The 23,894-nt window shown below is 32.6% G+C and overlaps 1 protein-coding gene across 4 annotated transcripts in view; it reads right to left on the bottom strand.

The window, feature by feature from the left end:
• Positions 1–2,333: 2,333 nt before the first annotated feature.
• LOC149799880 (uncharacterized) overlaps positions 2,334–23,894 on the bottom strand; it is a 75,165-nt gene continuing 53,604 nt past the window's right edge. For 3 of the 4 annotated variants that reach the window (XM_089959318.1, XM_089959319.1, XM_089959320.1), the window contains exons 11-25: positions 23,380–23,400; positions 21,204–21,218; positions 20,306–20,326; positions 20,073–20,093; positions 19,448–19,477; positions 18,297–18,317; positions 17,855–17,881; positions 16,735–16,755; positions 12,236–12,262; positions 11,283–11,306; positions 10,505–10,829; positions 10,067–10,246; positions 9,406–9,704; positions 7,799–8,337; positions 2,334–6,717 (exon numbers count right to left, since the gene is read on the bottom strand). In XM_089959318.1, the coding sequence (XP_089815444.1) occupies positions 6,404–6,717; positions 7,799–8,337; positions 9,406–9,704; positions 10,067–10,246; positions 10,505–10,829; positions 11,283–11,306; positions 12,236–12,262; positions 16,735–16,755; positions 17,855–17,881; positions 18,297–18,317; positions 19,448–19,477; positions 20,073–20,093; positions 20,306–20,326; positions 21,204–21,218; positions 23,380–23,400 (1,885 nt within the window). In that variant the 3' untranslated portion in view covers positions 2,334–6,403. The remainder of the gene's footprint in view (positions 6,718–7,798; positions 8,338–9,405; positions 9,705–10,066; positions 10,247–10,504; positions 10,830–11,282; positions 11,307–12,235; positions 12,263–16,734; positions 16,756–17,854; positions 17,882–18,296; positions 18,318–19,447; positions 19,478–20,072; positions 20,094–20,305; positions 20,327–21,203; positions 21,219–23,379; positions 23,401–23,894) is intronic. The other variant, XM_089959321.1, reaches the window with a different exon arrangement.

Raw genomic sequence — 23,894 nt, forward strand, 5'->3', positions numbered from 1 at the left:
TGCATTGACGTTGTAATTTTACGCAAAACCATTCCCAAACTCTAAATCGCATAACATATCACAACAAACCCCAGCCAATTTCGACTATGAACAAATCACCAAACCTTTATACTTCAAGGTTTCTGGTATAGGCGTGAGACACGCAACTGTTGACTGTTACCGAAGTAAGGTATATAATCATTCGAATGTCTCTTAAGTGAATATTAATTCATGCATTGGTAATTCAGTATATTTCTCGCTTAGTTATTCATCTCTATTTGTTTAGTTCGATGGTTAATTTAAGGTGGTAGTAATTTATTCTAACGTTTTTGGACTCAGTTCAACAATTTTAAAAGTCTGTATATTGATTTATTTAATTGCAAACTTTTTCAATGTTTTTGTATGCATGTATCTTTAAATGTTTTTTACCTCATCATAATTTTCTCAAAACACCATTTCCTGGCATTGGCCTGTCAAATCACTGTGGACAATCATTTCTGTAGTATAGCTGCTTCCACTGATTTGGGAAGGTTGTGGCCGGAATGTTTTATGGCAGATCAAACGGGTTTAACGCTAAATCAAGTGAATTTAAACCGTATGGGTGCCTCTTAATCGAAACAATAGTTAGGAGTTCCGGAAGTTAATCAACCTCTCGGCATAGAGTAAACAATCGAGAGATTTGATCTGCACAATACTTACACGTGGCTAGTAATCTGAAGTGATGTCGCTTCATAATATTGTCACCGACTTTGTGTTACCATCCATCGATTCTGAACAATGAACCCAATTTACTGCCAAACTTGAACGATTCTTATCGGTGTATAACTGTACATTAACGCATGAAGATTATGGTGAGTAAAGTCAATTCTCGTAAGTGACATGTCCAGGGTTACACCTTCATTGCATGCCCTTTCTAATCTGATAGCAAATATTAAAGCAGAACCCGTTCGGTTGATTAATTTCCATATCTGACATGTATCACATCAGATCTTTTGCAATGATAACTTTGAAATGTCATCGTTTCAAAACTTTGGTGACCTTATCACGACGGTCTAAATATAAGAGTTCACTGAATGTGCATGGTACTTCTGATCTGTGCATGGGTTTTTGCATAATGAACTGCTGCAGTGTATTCAATGAAAGATTCCTGTATAAAGTTAAGTCACTTCAAAAGTCATCCCGAACGTTTCTTGATCCAAAGGTTAACATACTCTAGGGGTATCTTCTCCAAAGCAAACATGTCTTGCGTATCATGTCTGATAAAACTCTGTAGACTTTTAGCCCGTGATGCTGCCATTAATTTCATAATAAGGCTGATTTCATGCGCATGGATCGAGACGCATTTACCAATGCTTACAAAAACTAGGGACAATCATAAGTACATAATACGGCGTCAAATTAAAGACCATCGATTTTGCTGCGCTAGCAGATGTTGACACGAGATGTGTAATACTTTTCACCAAATCTTGGACATAGGTTAGTATATAATCTTAACTGAACTATTGAGACTGACTCTAAAATACGTTGTATGTTGACAATATTCTTTGGTTAGTAGTTTTTCATAAGTGACACATAGGAAGCCTGTTTAACTATTGGACAGTATGGGTGATAATAAATATTCAGTTGTGACAAAAATGAGATGATAAATTGGATAATACTGGAAAACCCAGACCATTTTACATACGACAATGATCAGCTGATGGCAGACCCACCTCGTAATGAGAGAGTAGGAGAGACAGAATGACAGAGAATGGAGGGAGACAGAACAAGAAATTAATCTCGTTGTAATCAATGGAGTGGGTTATGTCACGTATAAAAGTTGTCACCAAATTTCACTTAGTCTTTAGAAGCTCCAAGAATTATATAAACTTAATGTATAGATTTGTACTGATATGGTGATGAACACAAGATGCAGCTAGATATTCCCGTGATATTGGGCAACTTAGCCATTCTTTCAGATTTCACCGTTAGCAACAGCTCATCCATTATACACTGGATTTCAAAATTCGTAAACTAACGGACTAGCAAACCTACACCAAGGATTTGCCCAGGCCACAAGTCCTCCAAATAGTTGTAACAAAAGACCTGGATCACTGTTTTAAAACTATTTGATTAAAGCCTGGGTCTCTGGCATTCAGCATAGATTTGGTAACAACAAGTAACATACGTAACAGTAAATAAACCTCAAATTAGTCCTTATATCAAGAAAATCCTAAGGTAAGTGATCTCAAAAATAGATGTTATAGGAATAGAGACAGGTGGCCCAACAAAATTCAAAATACTTGCTAAAAAAGCAGGACTATTAAGTCCGGGTGCACACACACACGCACACAACAAAAATAAACGAGTTAAAATTTCACCGCATATCTCAAATTTTATTAACTTAAGAGTCACTGTGAATGCAAACAAATGTTAAAATATTTTGCAATCTACCTACTTTACTAACTAAAGCTTCTCCAGTGAGGATATGCAAAGGAAATAGATAACTTATCCACAGGAAAGGATATGCAAAGGAAATAGATAACTTATCCACAGGAAAGGATATGCAAAGGAAATAGATAACTTATCCACAGGAAAGGAGATCATTTATTCTCAGACCTTTGTTTTCTTACTCTCTTATTTCGAAATGATTTGCCTCTTTAATATGTATTATGGTTCATGCGTTATCATGTTATTTTGTATACTGTTTTTATTGGAGCATTTTCCTTCTGTAGATGATTTTGGTCTACTTTTAATCCAGCTAGCTTTAGATTGTAAGGTGATACTCAATTATATATGAAACATAGTTTAGCTGCAAACGTGGGTTCGATATCTCACTGTTATTGGTCCAATAATTGTTATGTTCTACAACTGACTAAAATTACTACAAGCACAATTTTCGAACATTAAAATATAGATTCCAAACATTCTATAAACGAAATACCTTAGACTACCATAAACAAGACAGTCCATTTTCCATAGCAATCGTGGTTAAACTAAACAATTGCATTAGTAATTAATGTCACAGAGTATGCCTGATGCATGAATACAAACATGCGAAAGATGTACAATTTCTACTGCTTTTACTTCTTCTTGGAACTTTAAGAGAAATACACTATTATTAATGAAACTTAACAAATGTCTCGATAACGCTACCACATTTGTTTTGAAAAATATTAAATGCATACAGACCTGACGCTAGAAAAGAACTTTACCAATCTTCTTTTCATTTTTATGGAACTTTAACCATGATTATGGAAAATAATCTGCCGCTGAATTAGAAATTCATGTTCAGTAAAAGTTAAGATAGATTTGTCATTTCAACTCGTAAGAAAGGAGATCAGCGAAGATGAACTGCATCATCATCAATGTAATTAATACGTAGACTGGTTTTATACAACACAAGCTAAAACATAGCGAACATAGTGAAATAAAAATTAATGTTGAAGCACTGACTACATACTATGTACAAAATAAACATAGAATGGTTTAAAATACGATGAATTGTTTTACAATGTTGAAAATATAGTTCTAGATTTTCAGAAAGACAAGAAAATTGAAAACATTTTATAATAATGATACTTATAAGAGCTATAATTGCAAAGTCAACAGTACTGACTCTCGTCATGATTTGGAATGGATATTTGACATATTGCAAATTATTTATATACCACCTAAATTTCTAACACTTGATAATCCTATTTTGACAAGGTTACCAAAATTTAGTTAATATGATAAAGATTTATGTGCAATGTAAAGATACAGTAATTCTTATTAAATTAAATTTATTAAAAGACAATAAGATGTTATGGGATTTTAAATGATAAAAGCTTGTAGTAGTTAAAATAAAACTGTAATACAATACATATTAGAATATGATAAAAATGAAACCAAGAAATTGCATAAAACAAATTTCATATACTAGCATTCTAAATAATACAGGAAATCATGAACGGATTTCTTTATTAATCCTTGCTCAATATTTTCTTCCGAGTAATTGAAAATGATTTATTATGATGATATTTTGATTTCAAAGAAAGATATGTGAAAAGGCAGCTCAAGTTATGTTTAAGAAATAGAAGATATTAAGCTGCTAATGACATAATACTGAACTTATGAAACGAGTTGAATAATTTCCACATTTTAAAACTTTGGCGAGCAAAGGTTTGGAATTATTCAACGAATTTAATAACTTTAATTAAAAAAACATTGCCCATATGAGATTCAATTCAACACATTTTATTACAACAGATCTAATAAAGGGAGAAAGAAAGAAAAAAATTAGATTGACTGAAAATATTGCGTTTTTTCAGAAACATTCCTGTGTGATGGCATGTACTGACATAGTTCACTCCGGGTACGTTAGCAGAGCAATGTGCTTCGAGTTGGATGATAATATTTGCAATGTTTCCACTTAAAGTATGTAAATTCCACCAATATGGATAAAGTATTGTAGATTGAAGACACAGCAACATTCATTTGTTGAATATTCATGTGAATGGATGATTACTTACTAGATACATTTGTACTAAATATATACCAAAGATGCTGCTAAGTATAGTAATTCCGGATTTATTGTATTAGTGACTTGAAATAAGCATTGGATTTTAACGATGCTGTGGATGATAACTTTCTACCAGTTGGAAGACCAATTGAGTTCACATTCTTTTGCAAACAGAAGTGGTTTTTATACCTATAGGTTCAGGTTTTAACCACAATTATCATAGTGTGAGGTGCTTGTTACAGGCTTTTACTCCCCTAACCCCTAGCCCCTTATATCCATTGGCAGATACCCTTTATTCGATTTGTAGCGGTCTCCGGTGGAGTACCTTGGAGACATTCCAAAAGTCCCTCCTATCCCTTGACCAATACCCTTAATTATTTTTGTACAGAGCTCTGGTGGGGTAAATTGAAACTATTCTGACAGACGTATTTTTTTTCCCAAAGCTCCTTGGTTAATCGATTTGAAAAATGTCCAAAACATGCTGATGGTAATAATAAAAAGGAATTGATGCAGAAGGTACATTAAACACAATACCCATTGTTGCTTCCAATAAGTAAAGAGAATATTGAGTAAGAATGCCATGAGTCTGTTTGGAACAGCGACATGTAGTTATATCTTAATATCCTGGAATATAAAATATATTACACTGCACACACGGTATGTAAAGGATACCAACTATGCGATAAATTAAAATAGGAGATTTCTGGGGACGAAATCATGAAAACAATACACAATTTAAAGAACTAGAATAGTGGATGTGCGGTGTGCTTTAAGTGATCTTCTGTGCCCAGACTTCTTGGTTCAGTCTGGCATAGCTTTGTATGAAGCTTGGATTATCAGAGGGGTTAGAAAACTGGAAAACAATAATGTTAGATAACTGTTTGGATTTGGGATGACAGTTTTGGCGAATATATCGATAACTAATTTAGTTACAGAACCATTAATACCATTCATTTATGGAGACAGTAGTTTCGAAAAACGTAGAATGGCATCAACTATATTATGGGTATAATCACACAGGTTGGAAATTCTATCTGGAATATGGAAAAGACCAAACAAAACTTCGAGAGAAAATGTGGTTAAGCACATCGGGTTCTAATTTAGAAGATGAATATAACTTTCTTCTCGAATTTCTATTGTATTTCTAATAAAGGAAGAAACACACATTTTTTTTTTGTTAAATAGAACCCTGCATGTGTAAACATTTCACTTGAATATCTTGTTCTCATGTGTTGGTAAGGTAAGTAGGTTCATGCACAAAACTTTTTGTGTGAAATATATAACGCAATTTCAGTTATTTCATTCAGTAGGTAGTTAGCAATGTTAATTGATATAAATTATTCCCATCCGTTAATATCATGATGTGTATTCTGCATCTGATATATGGCTCATTCAGCATCACTACAACTATAGCAAGAACAGAAACAGCAACAACCCCAACACTAGAAGCAAATATTATCATAGCAAACACTACCAAAGAAAACAAAATCGTAACACAAAACATATGTATTCAAATGAGCAATCATTACCTTCTAATTATATCGTACAAGTGTCCCAAATGTGAAAGTTTAATGCGACACTTCTCGTGATGTAGCGTTTAACCTGATAGAAGATGAATGACACGATTGATATTTTTTCTTTTGCTATAAACATTTCATTCAGGAAATTTATATTTAAATTTCTACATAATTTGTATTGTTGTGTGAAAAAATCACTAGGTCGTATGCAATTTGCCATCGCTGATTTTGCAGTTAAGTATATTAAATACTAAATGCTCCATACCAATGTTGTATAATTGGGAGCTGTTCCTTTGTTAAGATAAATCATCCAATTATAAAACAAATATCATAAAGTGTCTTTGCTTTCAATAAGATCATTAGCGTACGATTGAAGCTACATCATCGACTAATATTAGCAAGGTCATATCTTTGCATTAGCCTTTTAATCTGCAAAATCCTCATTTACCAAACTCCTACGCTCTTTTGATGCGATCAAAAGTTTTGAAGCCATATTCTTTAGTGAAAGATTGTTCAGTGCTGTCGCAAGTTCATTGATCATGTCGCTTGCTTCTTTATCCGAGTTCTGGCGCCATTTGAACAGAACTTCAAAGGTCAATTGTGTACCTACATACCGATGTGCCTTTAGGTTTTCTACCTCGTTGTGAGACATATTCAACTCTATTGCCAACTGCTCCGTTTGTCCAATTGGGATTTGTCTGGCGAGAGCTAGGATACTCTTTAGATGCAGAGTCTTGTCTGGAATGAATTGATTTGTTTTTAGTTCATCATTGACTGTATTTCAAAAGTATAAAATGAATAATTTAGGCTTGTAAAACAAATTCTGAGAAAGAAAGCAGTACTGATTTGATTTAAAGTATCGTTTTTGATCATTTTTTGGGTGTAATTTATCTTAATCAGTTTTAAAAGTGGTCATAATATATATTAAAATTAATATTATTCACATTTTCCATTATATGCGACGCTTTGATTCAGGGGTTATTATTACTTAATCAAACCTCCTATGTTAATTTGATTTTGGATTCCTTTGAATAATATTTGCACAAAATCCAGCTGCAAGAGATACAGGGTAAATATGTTACGACCTCTGTCCATACACCGTTTTGCAACATGACATCAATTTTCGTTTGCAGAGTCGCCAATGCAGTGAGTGTTCAAACTAAACCAGCGGTTTGCGAACCATAATTAAGTTCAATCCCACATACCAAAATAACAAAATTAGATAACATCAAGTTTTACCAGCTGATTTGGTGGAATTAACGCTTATAAATAATCCCGCAGGCTGCATACTATGATATTGGTAGGCAATAATGATATATTCAAAATAGGTACAGCAGGGCTTGAATTTTCCGTGGAGTATGTTAAAAAACAAAGTAAATGTACTTTAATATTTCTGGACCTAATCAATACTTACCAAACGCAGTAGACTCATCAAAAAGTCTTTGTAAATAGGATATGTCCTCAATATTCGTTAACTGATGGACAGTAAAGTCATATATTATGTTTGTCTTATTAAAAGATTCAAATGTATTAAGTGCTGTTAATATATGTAAAGAGATTATGATAAACTAGCATGACTTGATCTGTGCTGGATATGCTGTTAAAAATCGACCGTATGAAAACAATGTCAAAGTATTTTTAACAATTGTATTTTATCTTAATTGTTTTAAAGATACTTTCAATACATAGCTTCGCAGAAAGGTATGCTATGATACATTTCCAATCCTCCATTTCACTCCATCCCACCCCACCGTAAAACAAGTACATTAATCTGTCTGCACAGGTTCAATAAGAAGAAACAAACAAATTATTTACTCACTTGCTGTTAAGAGAGCATTTCTTTGACTTTCAGCTTCTGGCGTTGTTTGCGATGTTTCACTCCTCTGTCTTAACCAATGGTTTGCTTCAAAATGACAAAAGTAGCGATTTTTCTTTCTTAACTGAAATCTTAACATGGCACTTGAGTTTGCATCCATTACTTCCACTTGAAATCTTAAGTGATTATTTGCCCTCTTTTCTGTGAACTTGATCTGCATGTAATCGGCCTGATAATTTGAATGAATTTTTATGCTCCCGAGAGCATAAATTTTAAGAATTTGTCCGTACCGAACTTTGATGGTAGGATATGAGATGTTTGTGATTTGAACCAGCTGCTGCTGTTCAAACCTCAATTTTAGCAGATCTTCCACTCTACTTGACTCTACAATTTCAATCCACAAAGTATTAATAGCAGACGTGTCTGAAAGTGTAAGGATCTGACACTCTTTAGACAATCCTCTTTCGTAAATGTAGTATTCATGGATGTCATATTTCATCAGCCGATTCCTCCTCCGTCGTCTCCGCCGTATTATAGAGTATCTGTAAGGAAAACCAATCAGTCGTAAAGCTAGGTGTTTAGCAGAAAACGACTTGCTCATTAACTGCACTATTGCAGAAGACAAATGACTGCTATAACAAACCTTGAAATATACTTAATAAGTATCTTTCATATTATATTACATGATCCCAGCTCCTCTTAATTTGTACGGCATGTGAATTGTGTATGTTGTATTGCCTAGTATATGCATTCTTATATATAATTGTTATTGCTGGGAATTCAAGTTGGATATTGTAAGCGAAACATCTTTGGAACTAGGAGACGTAGCTACTAATAGCATTAGGTGCTAACGCCCATAGATAAAAAGGTTGAAAGTTATATTCAAATAATATATAATAATGACAGTTCTTGTGTTGTAATTTGCTATTACAAAATGGAAAGTAGTTACAGATACACTTGCAAAAGGTAATATTGCAATGCTTTGTAGTTGTTACATGTAACAGATAAATCTTTTATTGGCGATGAAATGACCCAAGGATTTAACGTTTTATAGATGATTTAAATTGATTCATAGTTCTTCAGAACCCGTAATGTGGATCTCGTGCTTTTTTACAGCTACCATAACGACAGGGGATGTGTAAACACGTCTCTGTTGCATTTTGAACATTATTTAGTCCTATGACGAACCGATCTTGACCAGTTCGAAATTATTTACATGCTTTTAATTTCTTTAGTTAACTTGTATGTTATTTATGTATTATTGGTATTTTTGCAGTTACACCTGTTCAAATGTTATAGAATTTTCATAAGTATTTATCGAATCTGTTTTTAATACCCAATTACGTTGATCCAGATATGTTCTCAATTGTCACGAACATGAAACTCATGTTTTGCCTTCTTATCCTGAAGAAGCCTTTAATGCTATCTTTAAAAAAAGATTATAATCAACAGTTTGATATTTTGGGTTGTGCTATTGATAGATATTGAAATTAAATTTAGATAACAAGATATGTAGTCACACAAGCATTCATTATCAAATATATGTATACATGAATGTTAACATTACATAAAAGTGTTTGTAGATCAAATGTCTGAAGCGAAAATCCTACCCAGTAAATCCATCAACCTCAAATTCGCAAAAGTCCTCCTTCACACGAATGCTTGTCTCTGTGATACACACGTCATCGTCATCTGTCCATTTAGCAAGGCAGATATCCGTTTCTTTCTCTGTAGATGACACCGGAGGAAGAGGAAGAGTTACGACAATTGGTTTCTCAAATTTCAACACATCACCATGCGTCACCCAAAGTCGTGGGGAAACGCTTACGATGTCTGTGTCAACATCCGAGTCTGGATAATCATTAGGGTCTGGGCACTCTGTCTGTTCTACTGGGTTAGGTGGAACCACCTACACGAATGTCCAAAGAAATGCAAGTATTGATTTTATGACCCAGAATACACACACGCATCCGTGTACATTTTCAGTGTTCCTGATTTCCAAGTCAATGAACATATTTGTTAATACTCTTCCATTATCTTAGAATAACGATTACCTATCACAACGGAAAAAAAACAATAATTTATGTTAACAAACATTCTATAAATAACTTACAAAAATAGCATCAGTAATTAAAACATAATTAAACAACAAAATAGTAAATACTTTGATCATATCTTCATAGCGTATGTCCTCTTTTATTCATTGTCAGTATGGGAATAGATCAAAGAAAAACACAAAATATGAATAAAGTACGAAGTTAACATGTGTACCTGAATTCGTATTTCACTCTTTTTCCTAACAGATCGAGGTGGAAACATAACCGAGACATGTTCGACGTCGGCAGATTTATAGTTGAGTCCCCCTGGACTCAAAGTATATGCGACCCACTTCTCTCTTGAAATAACAAAGAGATGCTTCATGCGACGAAGTGGAAATTCTACATATCCTTCCTGAAATATACGCAGACCATCTGATGTGATTTTGCATAAGAAAGGATAACAAGATTGTATCAATGATCAAAATGCAACACATGTTCTTTCTTGTCTAATATATGAAAATTGGCCAGAAGTTATACGTATCCTTAGTGACTTAGATTATTTATTGGATATTAATTCGGTCATATTAAGAACTGAAGAAAAATGTATATCAGCAATTAATGTATTTATAGCCATGTGTATAATAAGCTGCAAAGAATATGTCAAGCTTACTTGCAAGTGTGCAGCAATTATTTCCCAGTCTTTAGCAGACTGCAAAACAACCTGAAACTCAACGAAGGGTAACTTTGAAGGTTCTGTGGTTATTTTCACAACTGCAGTTACGGGGTCAGGACAGCTGGATGGGAAGTTAAAAACCTCCAAAATATCGGACTCAAGGAGCACTCCACGTGACGTTAAGACCTTCGAGTCGTCTAGAATCTGCTCGCTCTTTTCTTTATCCAGGTTGACCACTTTTGCTGAATCGATGAAACTTTTCTTAATGTTCTTCTTTGTGGATATAACCTTTACAATTGGATCGTCACATAGCTTAACAACACTGTAATGAGCAAAATAATGCCAAATGAATAATGCAGACCATGAAGCCGAATTAAATAGCACTTTCAAGGTAATCGAATAAGCATTTATCAGTTACAATATGCGGATAGGTAAATAGGTATCAATTTTTATTAAGAGAAGGTTAATAAACCTTCACATTTAAAGAGGAACAATGTAACATTTTGTAAGGATTTGATGCAAAAGGACATGGAAAGCTATGAATATAATAAAGAAAGATCAGTTAATGTCAAAGTAAGGAACACGTATATCTAGAGCATTAGGTTTACGGAGGTACCATATATTCCCATTTATAGAGCATTGTATTTGGCATTAAACTGTTATCTAACAACTGACTTGTATGCCCAAGCTTCTCCAACCCCATTAAATCTGTATAAGAGTTCTCTACAACTGAAATAGTCAACAACAAATCAAACGAAAACAACTGAGCATTTACCTTAGCATCTCATTGCCACTTCCTCTGCAAGAAAAAAGAATGTGGAAGAATGGATCCAGGAGAACATGCATACAAGCTTGCGTGCATACATACATACATACATACATACATATCAGTTTTCTATACGGATAGATGCGTGTGTGATGTAGATGAATGTGTTTTCAAAACGATTGTTATTACTTTAGGTTAAGTGCAAGTTGAAATGATTTTACCATGTTTGAGTCGAAATAATCTACATTAAACATTTTTGTTCTATACCGAAGATGCGATTGGCGTTGAGCAGCCTGTTCTTTGGCTTAGATTCTTAGTCTCCAGTTATGCACTAAGCTCTTAACAAAATACGTGAAAGAGTAACGGATGGACTGAGCGATGAATATTAGCGAACTCCAGGGATATGGATCATACAGATAAACTTACAAATAAATAATACCGCATGGTGACCTTACCAAAAACTTAAACATTGTTAAATATATTTTATCTGAAAAATTGCAGGCAGAAGTATGTGAACTAAGCTCATTTTAGGAATTAATCTGGAAGTTTAAGAAAAGCTAGTCCGTATTTGAACTTGATTAACTGAAATTATTGAGTGTTCTTTATGCTCAGGCAATGTTAACAAAGTCAAGATTAGATGTCTACAGTTTATATTTACTGTAGTCTGTACACAAGTAGTGATATACATTAATGTGTGTGTGAGACAGAGAGAGAGAGATAGAGAGAGGGAGAAAGAGAGAGAAATGGGATGGGAAGAAGGTAGGGAGAGGGAGGGAGAAAATGAGAGAGGGACTGGATGCATATGCAGACAGATTATTGATATCACGGCGCTGGTATTACAATCCTTTTCATCAATCAATGAATAATGATTCCAAAAGAACAACTTTATTATTCGCAGTTTTATACATTCTATATTGAACAATATCTGACATTACTCTTTCTTGGGAAATATTTTACCTTACCTTTTTATGTTTTCTAGCACCAAAAGTCTGAAAATAAATCCAGTTGAAACTATCATTTCGGATTAAATATCAGATTTTTCTTAGAGAACAATGAGTAAGGAAAACATTATATCTTGTTTTCAGGGACATTTATAGTCAATCTCTGGCCTTGACCTAATAAAAATATATAAATGTCTGACACAGACTATAAACATTGCATATGTATTAACTTAATGGTGACATTTATTCAAGACAAGTAAATCATTTATTTACTTTTCCAGTTTGAAAGAAGTTTAATCTTCATTTACAGGTAAAGATTACCATTGACATTGAGTCACTATTCTCTCTCTCTCTCTCTCTCTCTCTCTCTCTCTCTCTCTTATTCAGCTATGCCACAATTTAAAAATATTTTCTGTATTCCAACATAAATTTCACCTACGATTCAATTTACTCCATCTACACTTCTACACTTCTGGAGGGGAGCATAGAAACTGACCTATTCTCTAAACATACCGACTCTCACCAGAATATAAAGCAGACCTGCTACAACCCCCATCACTTAATCAAACATCTCCCGTACGGTATATGCATTTGAACCAAATGCATATGCTCTAATCCTGTCACCTTTGAAAAGAGACTAGAAGAGCTCAAGAGGCACCTTTGACAGAGAAGATAAAAGGGACCTACATTGCGGAGGATATTAATAAGACTACACTCCCCGACTGGGGAACACTAACGAAATCTAAAACTAACAAAACCAACAAGCGTGTCCCATTCGTGCTAACATTTTTCCGCAATTTCCCAAACCTGCAAAAAATCATATGCAAGCATTAGCACGACATATTTCAATAAATTCCTATAGTTGCGTACCATAGACATAATACACTCATGGACTACCGGTACATACCAGAGTAACTTCAAACAAGACCACAGATTTAGGTACACAATATTGCAAAGACAGGCGTTGCCTAATTTGCACACATATGCCTGTGACAAAATCTTTAACAAGTTTAACAACACTAGTTAACTACACAATTAATCAGAGGTTTGACTGTCAAGTCATAGTACAATCTATTTTATGAATGGCAAAATATTTGCCAAACAATAATTTTACAAAATCAGTTTTCAGAAGGCAAATTAAAATCACACAAGCAACATTCGCAACAAAAATCAACCACAACAAATCGATTGAGCATTCAGTAGGGTTGCTAGAGATGTGACCGATTGAATCTATCCTCTGGTGGACAAACACAGAACGCACACATAAGAAACAACACTGGATAGCACAACTAAAACCACATGCGAAATTTGCCCCAAATGGAAAATGAAATGAACCTTCTCGTTGCAGTCTTGTCAAAATTAACGCCAGGAATTAATGTTGTACCTAACTTGAAGTTTATGCTAATATCTACCCAAGTAATTAAATGTAATAATCATTATTTTGTTATTATTATTATTATTATTATTATTAGTAGTAGTAGTAGTAGTAGCAGTATTGTCATTTATCGCGACACACAATGTCTTGACATCTTTCATTCAAAACACCATCGTATAACTTTACCGGGAGATAGAATCTGGTATGGATATCTCACCAGGATAAACCTCGACCTTTGTAATACATTTGGAATTATGTCAAAACACTGCCATGATCGTTATCTGATAGACAATATAACTCGCTCGTCTATTATTCCTGCACAACTTTAACTGATATATATCTTGCTAAAAACTTACCAGAGTCATTCTATCAGGTAAGAACCCATCAATTTTTTCCGTAGATTGTGAAAACCAACAGGTTTGCAAGCTTCAAGAAATAATTTATTTCCCTGCCTACATACTAATGTTAGAAACAGACCTTCTACCTATAATTAAGATTTTTATTTTGCAAAGATTATTAACCTTCCAGAATGAAATTTTCCATTAGGTAATAGTTTTAGAAAATGCGAGTTATGATCTGGAAGAGACTTAGCAATGGTACCAGCCATACGCAAACATCACATAAATTTCTTTTTTCTTCTTCTGATATGCAAAGCGCATTCAGAGATAACCTTGACCGTAGCATCTATGTATGTCAATTTTCATTTTTTGCAATATGTCACAGAAGTTAGTTTGGATAAACTAATTGTCAAATTTTCACCTGTCAAAGAATTTCGAAATTATCGATAAAATTCATGTGGAGTTACGAATGCCGACATTTCCTGCCGTTTCCGTCAGTGGAATTTGACAGAATCCTTTTAAAATATCAAGATGACATACTTCCATATCCAATGTTAAAAATGCAGTCATTTATTCCTGACAATGGAAGTGAAACTACATTGGACACACCATTCACTTCTCTATAGCCTGTGCACATAAGAAAATTATCTGGTTTCTGTACAAGTATACATGGTGCACTCCAGTAACTTTTACTTGGTACTTTGCAATCATTCTCCAGCATATAGTTAATTTGTTTTCTCAAAAATTCCTGTTTGAGAGGATTCAACATGTCCTGAAGATGTTTTAAGATAATTTTATTTTTTCGGTTCTTGTAGGTATATCTAGAAACAAGTGCTCATATTAAAGTAATAACTGTTTGAGTTCATTCGTGTCTTGTGTCTGCAAATGTGAAGTTTCTGGTCCAGATTATTTATAAGTTTTTAATTGTGAAGATTAGTTGGACATGGTCACAGCAGTCCAAATGCATTCCATCGCTTAAATCATTAATGTGTGGGACAATTAAATTGAATGCATGATTAGTATGTATATCTCTAGCAATATATCGGATTCCCGTCAAACTATTTACATCCCAGGGTACTAATATTGTAATTTAGCTAACTGATATTTTCTTTCTATCTTTCTAGAGATCATAATAACTAAGCTGAAGAAAATGTTTGACGAATGAGCATGAAAGACAGAACTGATATTATGATAAAATCTCTCCATTGCAATTTTGACGTGCCTTAAGTTCTTGCTTGACTTGAACTCCTGGACGCCTTTTGCATGCTTCTCTGGGTGGAAAGTTCCAGACATGAAATTTGATCTTTGATCATAATGGACAGATATGGGAAGGCCAAATTGATTTTTTTTAAATTGATGAATCTTTCACATTTTTTTTTCAAGCTTTAATAATCCAGTGCTGTATTGTCCATATCAAATTTGCAACAATTTGTTTAAAAAGGAGGAAAATATTTATGTTCTTCCTTTCTCTTAAAAGGGGGAACTAACTTAATATTTTAGTAACATCAAGCCTTGAATATGTGTGTGAAGTGGGGTGGTTCATTATTGTAATCTGAATCAAAACTACATATCGTCTGTTTCTCTTTTTGTATCGGCAATTTTCCTCTGTTCTATTTGCATCTTTATTGGTAGTAGACCATCTTTTCTTTCTATTTCTATCTTTCTTCTTTCTGCAGCTGCATTTGTCTTTCTTGAAACTCAAGCTTTCTTAAATATATCTTTTTCTTGTTTGTTTCACATCCATCGCTGTTAATTTAGAACCATTAGAACCAGATAAAAACTTACTAATCAAATCCAAAGAACTTTTATCAAAAATGTATTTTCCGCCAACTATTGGACCAAACTGTTTTTTCTTTCTGCCTTTGTTAAGAAAGCATCGTGTCAAAATGATTGCATTTTGGGTAAGCTGGAGCACTTCACTCTTCATCAATGTGTCTTCCTGATAAGATTTTCATATAAAGTTATCCACTTTAGACTACATTGTAAAGGTGTGTTGGTTTCGCTATAGATTAATAAAATGTAAAGCAAAACACGGAACGTAGAAAATTTCCCATAAAGCGACATAATAGGTGTTAAATTATTTAGAGAAATTCTCATGCCTGAAGAGTTCCACCTCTCTGTGACGAATCTGATCTTAAACTAATTAATATAAAGGAGATAACGTTTTGTAAAATGCAACAAATAATGTATTTCCCTAAACCACAAGGTGATAAATGTAAAACGAACCTTAGATATTGTGAATTTTATTTCGCAAAAAGCCTAGATTTTTAACACAAGTACTAATATTGAAAGTTGTCAATAAAGTTTAGTGTATTCTAGAAGGAATACAACGCTGTGAGTGTGGTCGTGCCTTTTTGTGACATGTGCTGTTGTAACGCGCCTTGATTTATTCATGATGATACAACCGAAGTGTATATACACATTCGAAATTTTACTATAAAGACAAATCTATATTTCTGAGAATGTCTTTTTGTGCACTTTATATTTCCAGAGAAGAATAACTTCAATGACAAAATCTTAATAAAAAAACTTCCCGCCCAAAGAAATAATAGACACAACTATAACACAACTATTTTTACTCAGATCTTAAACCACGAATTAATATTTTCTATTAAACAAAACAAGATTATGCAGTCCACAAGGTGACCTCAGGACACAACAAACATTTCTAAAAAAGAACTTAGCTAATGAAATATTTTATTCTGGAAAGTTACGTATATTTATAAGCTACAATACATATTTTAATTATGGTATGTTTCTTGGTATTGGATATTAATAATATGTACACACAGTTATTCCATTCTCACCTTACATCATCCAAGGCGTCGCTGAAAGAAAGCCGAAACATAAATTATATTAGCCTCTTTGACCTTGCAAATCGTTTTACACTGATCCGAGTACAACATTTACCACTCACATAAAACACGGTAACACTATTCATTTTGTTTACGAATATCTCTTTCAATACGCAATATCTGTCATCTTTTATTTTTATTTTTGTATCAATTATAAACTAAAACAAAATTGTTTTATAAAAAAAAAATATTAAACAGCACAACAACGCCAGAAAAGGAAACTCAATAAATATTTCATCGAGAGAAAATATTGGTAGACCTAATTAGCTTAAACAAAATTACAAATGATTTAAATAAACGTAAGACATGAAAAATAACAAAATAATATGTTCCAGTTTAGTTGTATTGGTCCAAAGGTAGTTAGTTGGCTTCGACATATTGCAAACTTATCCAAATGTTCAAAAGAGTATTCGTGTTGAACTTAACAGGAAACTAAATACATCGTAACGTTCCACTGTTTCTTGAAAAGAAGATCGATTTCAATTTCTTCAAGCCTAATTTTCTTTTTTTCGAACAATTAATCGTGCTCACGAACTTTTTCAAATAACCTCGTTAAATAAAATCGTGTTAATTTTTGCGTTAAGCGTATTGTGCTTGAATCTAAGTGTTTCTCAGTGTTAGTCTCTTTATCTATTGATGTGTTTTTGTGTGTGTATAAAACATTCCATTATTGTTTCTAAGAAGGTTCAAACGAGAATGTCTGTATAAACCAGTTATTTGTACATCCATCCTTGTAACTGATTAATCAATTTTAAGGTTTACAAGGAGCTGTGTTGATAATGACCTTTAGCAAAATATATACCATAAAGTTTCGTCTGGATATTTACCGGATAGTTAGATCGTGTACAGATTTGTCGATATACAGAAGTATACATATATAATATACTCCTCATGTCATACTTTTCTGGTTATACGGTCCATGATTACATTCTCAGTAATAACATATATAAACCGTTTAGTAAAGTGAAACCAGTTACAACTATTATAGTTATGCACATATCAATATAATCTGAATTTATCATCAATTACTTGGATTTTTCGTCCTATTTGAGAAACTAAGGTCTATACTTACCTTGCTATCCTTTCCAGTTCTAGCAATCTAACAATGTAATGAGAAAGACAATGTGAAAATGTGTCATCCCTTTAATTACATTTTAGCAGCATTAATCTCTAGCACTGAAGACACTTTAAAAATGGGTCTCAGCGCCAGGAGTATTGTAATTATGGCAAAAGGCAACTCAAATGTATTCAATAAACAGTGTACAATACAAGTGCTTCCTTCTTGTATACAAATAAGATTTACACTGTTATATTCAATAAAATAACAGATACATTCTCTTTATTATCACATTGAAAGACATTTCATCATTTCTTACGTGACCAAATTATGCCAGAAAGCGCTATAGATAGTTTTACCATCGATCACATATGAAATATATATGTTTTGCCAGCTTGCAATGTAATTTCATTTGCATTCGTATAAAAACTAATTAGATCTGCTCTTCCGTACTCACCTGTCAGCAAACGAAGAATCTCTGAAAAAAAACGGCAAATGGACCAATTGGTACATTATCAGCTATTGGTACTTTCCATGCATATAAAGGTAAGAAACGACAATATTGTTGGTAGTCTCCATTGGTGATAGAGGTATTGGGAGCATATTGGTTAATAAAGTATATTTTTAGTTATATTTTAACATTATTATTAATACTCAAGATTCTTATTTGACTTTATCTTCTTTCATTTCCATTCACATTCAATGTAGGGCATAAGGACTATTATGTTTGTGAGTGAATGATACGCGTTTTTAGGCATCCCAGAACAACACCGACTGGCACTATTCTGTGCCAATTAGAGTCAAACTAAACAGTTTGGTTTCAATGGCATGATAGTGATGTGAGCAGGTTTTAAAATAGCTTAGAATGTAAGTAAAATAAAACTTTCTGTATCGACCAAATACAAACTCTTTCGAACCGCTGTAATGGACGTCTCCATGTGTCCCTGCAGACGCATTATTCTTGTAAATAATGCTAGGGAACTAGCCAAGCAACATGATTTGCATCATTTTAAATTGACTTGCTTAACTAAAATGACAGAACATCCGCGACAAGATACAAGTTGTTTAACTAACGCGCTGCCAGCTTAAATGAACTTCCCTTTTTCGTATCCAAGGAAACTGGTATATTTTGATGCTCGTTATTTATGAAGTTAGTATATTTCTAGTTTTCAGGCTATGTTTAACAGAATAATATCACTAAATATAAAGATTTACGTCACTCCAAAGAAGATATAAATCAAGAACTATTAGGATTTGAATACACGATTCATGATATTAATCATTAAATAGATATACGTTTGTGTATGTATGCCGATCTAAAGCTTAGGGATTAATTCTAGTCTTACTTCTGTTATAACAAGACATAGATTTGGACAAAGAGCTACAAACGGCATGATATATTCTTGTAGACATTAGGGAAATGCATTTATATAAGGAACGTCTAATTGAAGACGACTTTGTGACCATCTTGTACACTATTCTAATATGCAAATAATTTTAAATACTACATTTATTGTTTTGCATAGGCTTAGTATACACAGGAATGAACCAGCAAGACAATGAACATAATAAATCAATGTGACTAAAAATAGATAGTAAGTTACTTACATTTCTTCCACATTGGATCCCAGTTTTGATCTGCTTGAACAAGTTTGTTCATTAATGAAGCACATCGATTTAAATTGTTCAAAATAAAGAGATGAATGTAGCTTTATTTTTATGTAAGTAAGCTTACTCAAAAGCTTAATGTTGCTTTTAAAATATATGTATATCTTTTATAAATAGAGCTGCCAACTAATTTTCTAGAATTCCAAATGTAGAAGCTGGCAAATAATGAGAAGCATACTCATGTCAATTAAAATAATTTTAACACGTTTGATTTTTGAACTCATTAATTTATTACAGTTCCATTCATTTCGTTTAAGATCTGATTGGAAGCTCTTTAAAAGACTCGTAAAGTTAAAATCAAGGAATGTATGCGTTAGTATGTCTGAGTTAATCCCAAAGGACGTAAACGTAAACGGTTTTCTCTATTCGATGTTAAGCATGGCAATAATAATACTAATACTACCACAACTACTACTAATACTGCAACTACTGATAATACTACTAATACTACTAATAATAATAATGTTAATAACCTAATATAATATTTAAAAATATAGCAAACCATGTTGCCAATTATAATGATCTGAATGATGACATTTAGCTATATAAAACATATATTACTTACTTTATTTGGTCATCAATGAAGCTGGAATGAAAACTCGAGATTTTAGCTACATGACTGAGAAGAAACTTAAATATCATTTGAACTAATTCTAATTTACAAAGCTGATATTGATGTTAAATCGCATCAGCAATCATTCTAAAGGTTCCCTGGGTAATGTTAAACAGTTTAATATTAAAATTAGATTAGAAAACACTTAAGATAATACAAAATATACAAATTTAAAATATACTCACTTAAATTGCAAGCTTTTCAACCTGGAAGGTATTCAAATATTTGTGATTAAAACAATAATATTTCAGAAATCAGAAGTAATGTTTCGTTTACATACAAATTGTTTAATAGCGATATTGTCATAACTAAATAATTAAATGTAGGTGATTTTTATTACTGCATATAAATTACAATGTTATTATGATACTGATATTATCTACCATTTCACCTTTGTCCACGATTTATCTCAACAACAAAAAATTGAATTACAGTGTGTGGGGAGCAAACTGACATGTTCGAAAGTTGTTTCTATTTCTGACGTTCCTTTTCAAACATTTGCTACTGCAAAATGAACCGCATAATAAAATCACTAAAAAGGTTTTAACATTATTTAGCTTGAGGAAAAAATCATTCCAGGAATATAATGTTTAGTAGCTCGACGTGTCTGGTATTTAGCTGTGACCATTGATGTATTGTTTTATTGAATGCCCCGCTGAATTATACATTTAAATTTTGGTGTCATTAATATCTAACAATAACATGACGTTCTAATGTTATTTAAAAGTACCAGCAAACACGGGGAGCTATTCGACATTTTCATGTACACTGTCTTGATGTGCTGCACGTTTTACACTATAAGCATTAAATCAATTATGACAATTCACACTGACTAAATATCCCAATTTTAGAAACAAGAAACAAACAAATGATAGAATCTGGATTTGACATGAGACTAGTTTATAACTTTGCTTCGCTTATAAAATCAGTTCCAGTATACCTGTCTTTAGTGGAAATATAGATATGTGTCATAACACTATGGGAGACTATTCCGAGTCATAACACTATGGGAGACTATTCCATGTCATAACACTATGGGAGACTATTCCACCCCTATGATCCTTGACCAGCTAAAATACTTACTTATTGGCCGCAAGTCTGAAAGTACATTTTATACATATATCACTAAGTATATTTTAGCAAATATTTCTCATTCGGGTGTAGCATATAACATTATTCATCTCATATGTCAAATTGAATATACACGTTCATATATTGTATATCTCATAAAATAATACGATATAACACTTTTATATACGATTTGTGCACACAATAAAAATATATCTTACTTAATAAAGGGGATAGGTTCTGATAAATTTTATTTATATCTCTACTATATATTCCGCTTTATTACCAACTTCATTCACTGTTACAAAAGATGATGTTTGAAGCTGTGTTTCGTTTGCTTTCGCTTTTGTTTTTCTTTTAGTAATTTTTTCCAATAATGACGTTGTGGAATTTTGCGATGCTGTAAATCAAACTATTTTCTGTTAGTTCGTCCACGTTATCTATGTACATCTGTTTTGGAAACGTTTATGTCACACCATTATATATATATATATATATATATATATATATATATATATATATATATATATATATATATATATATATATATATATATATATATATATATATTTCTCCTTTGATGGATACATGTCAAACAATATATTGCAATTTTAAACATTGCGTAGTTGTATATGTGCAACAAATAAACTTCAGTGTAGTAAACATTGTTTCGGATAATTCATTAATTTCTTCATTTAGTTAAGGTGAGTTAACCAATTAGTCAATTAAGCCGGGTTGGTTGATACGATTGACGTGTATAAAATGGATCTTCCTGTGCTATTACATCGATCATGTACTTACTGTTTTTCCAAAGTCACTGCAAGTTTCCATCATACACCATCTTTTTATTTCATTCACGACAATACCATATTTATCTCTTTTGCTTCCCGGCATATTTATTTTTCTGGTATTTTATGCTACGATATATTATTGTCTTCGACAGTTTTAATGACACTTTAATAATGGCGTTTGTCTATACCAACTTAAAGAGCTTGTTCCAAATAAAAACAAAATCTTTCTTAAAATGTGTCATTTATGTCATTTCAGATACTTCAGTTTCTACTGGATTTCATTTAAAATTGGCTCTCAAAGCATGTGTACTTGGTGTTATCTTGCTCAGATGACAAACTTATTCCTCTCAAATCAACTGATATGATGAATTGTTTACAATTCTTTATGATCAAAGCTTCATGGATATGCTAAAGTGTGAAAAATGGACTAGTAAAAGGTCTAGTAACATTGACTGAAGTTTCTCTCTTTATGCAGTAGTTGAGGAAGTGGTCGATTATTGTGGAGTCCAGGAGGATGGAATTTGCTAACTGCAGACCCGTTGAAAGTATTTTAGCAATGCTGTTATTTCGTGTTCTTCAATTCAGCAGTAAGGATAGTGGTTCAGCAATGAATATGTACTGAATTTGAGTCCATGAGTAAAACAATTTGGACTAGTGTGTTGTCGAGCACAACCGACTCAAATAGAATATCTTATTAACTTAAATATAACTAGGGGTTCAACGCCTTGATATGTTAACTGATCTTACTTGCTTGCTGACTGTCTGACCGAGTGAATAAATGGCGTATTCGTCATTTTGTTTTTGAAACCGATACAAATCCGTAGTTAAAGGCTAAAGCTGTTCTTTTGTTGAACAAATTGAGGTTTTAAAAATCATGTTCTCGTTTGTTTTCATTTAATCATTATGAAATGGACGAATAATTCAATATAGTAATATTATTAATTATGCTATTATAGTCTTGTTTTGTCTACATATATATATTTATAATTTTAACAAACTTTAAAACATTTGTATATGTTATAAGAACCATATAATTCAAGGTCTATGATTTCAAAACTAAAATATCATTTTGTATTATTTTTAGTATCACTTCCTCTCATAAACGACCCGTATAAGTAGATTTGTCCTGAGCAAAATAACATAATATCACAAGCGAGATAGAAAATCTTTTGTGCAACTGGATCTTGAGACATTTTTATCAGCAATACAAACATTCCTATCTTTAAGTGTATAAACGTTATAATATTGTTTAAAGTTTCACAAGGAATATCGTCTCCGGAAACGGTGACTGTTGGTGAACAATAATTGACACAAATACTTCATAAATTTTGAATCATTCTACATATATTTTATAACTAAATGAAATACTTATAGTTCAGTCAAACATAGAAATTACTCACAGAACTTTCTGCATTTTAGTTCTGCAAAGAAAATAATACACAGATCTTCTAAAATGTATGAGAAAACAATTATTGCTATACATTCGTATATATATATATATATATATATATATATATATATATATATATATATATATATATATGGAATCAAAAGTTTAAGCGAATCATCGTGGAATATTTGAAACCCATCTTTAAAGATATATATGAACTTGTATCGAAAGAATCATTGAATAAAGTTTAGTTCTTCAAACATCTAGTTGCACATGCTTCTGATTTATTTATGTCTTTCTGTACTACGTTTGTCCACATATATTCAAGATAACCAACCTTTATTTGTACGACTATACAATATTGAAATTGTCGCTTATCGTACGCATGAAATGAACGAAAAATGTTATCAAACAAATAACGAATAATTGCAGTGAATGAGGTGAAATAGGTGCTTAATATGTACAATTGCCTGCAAAAACTACCTACAAATCACTTGCCTAACTGTTCACTTCATTGAAACTAAC

Source organism: Sinohyriopsis cumingii, chromosome 5 (assembly GCF_028554795.1).
Source record: "Sinohyriopsis cumingii isolate HCF-2022 chromosome 5, ASM2855479v2, whole genome shotgun sequence".
NCBI lineage: Eukaryota > Metazoa > Mollusca > Bivalvia > Unionida > Unionidae > Sinohyriopsis > Sinohyriopsis cumingii.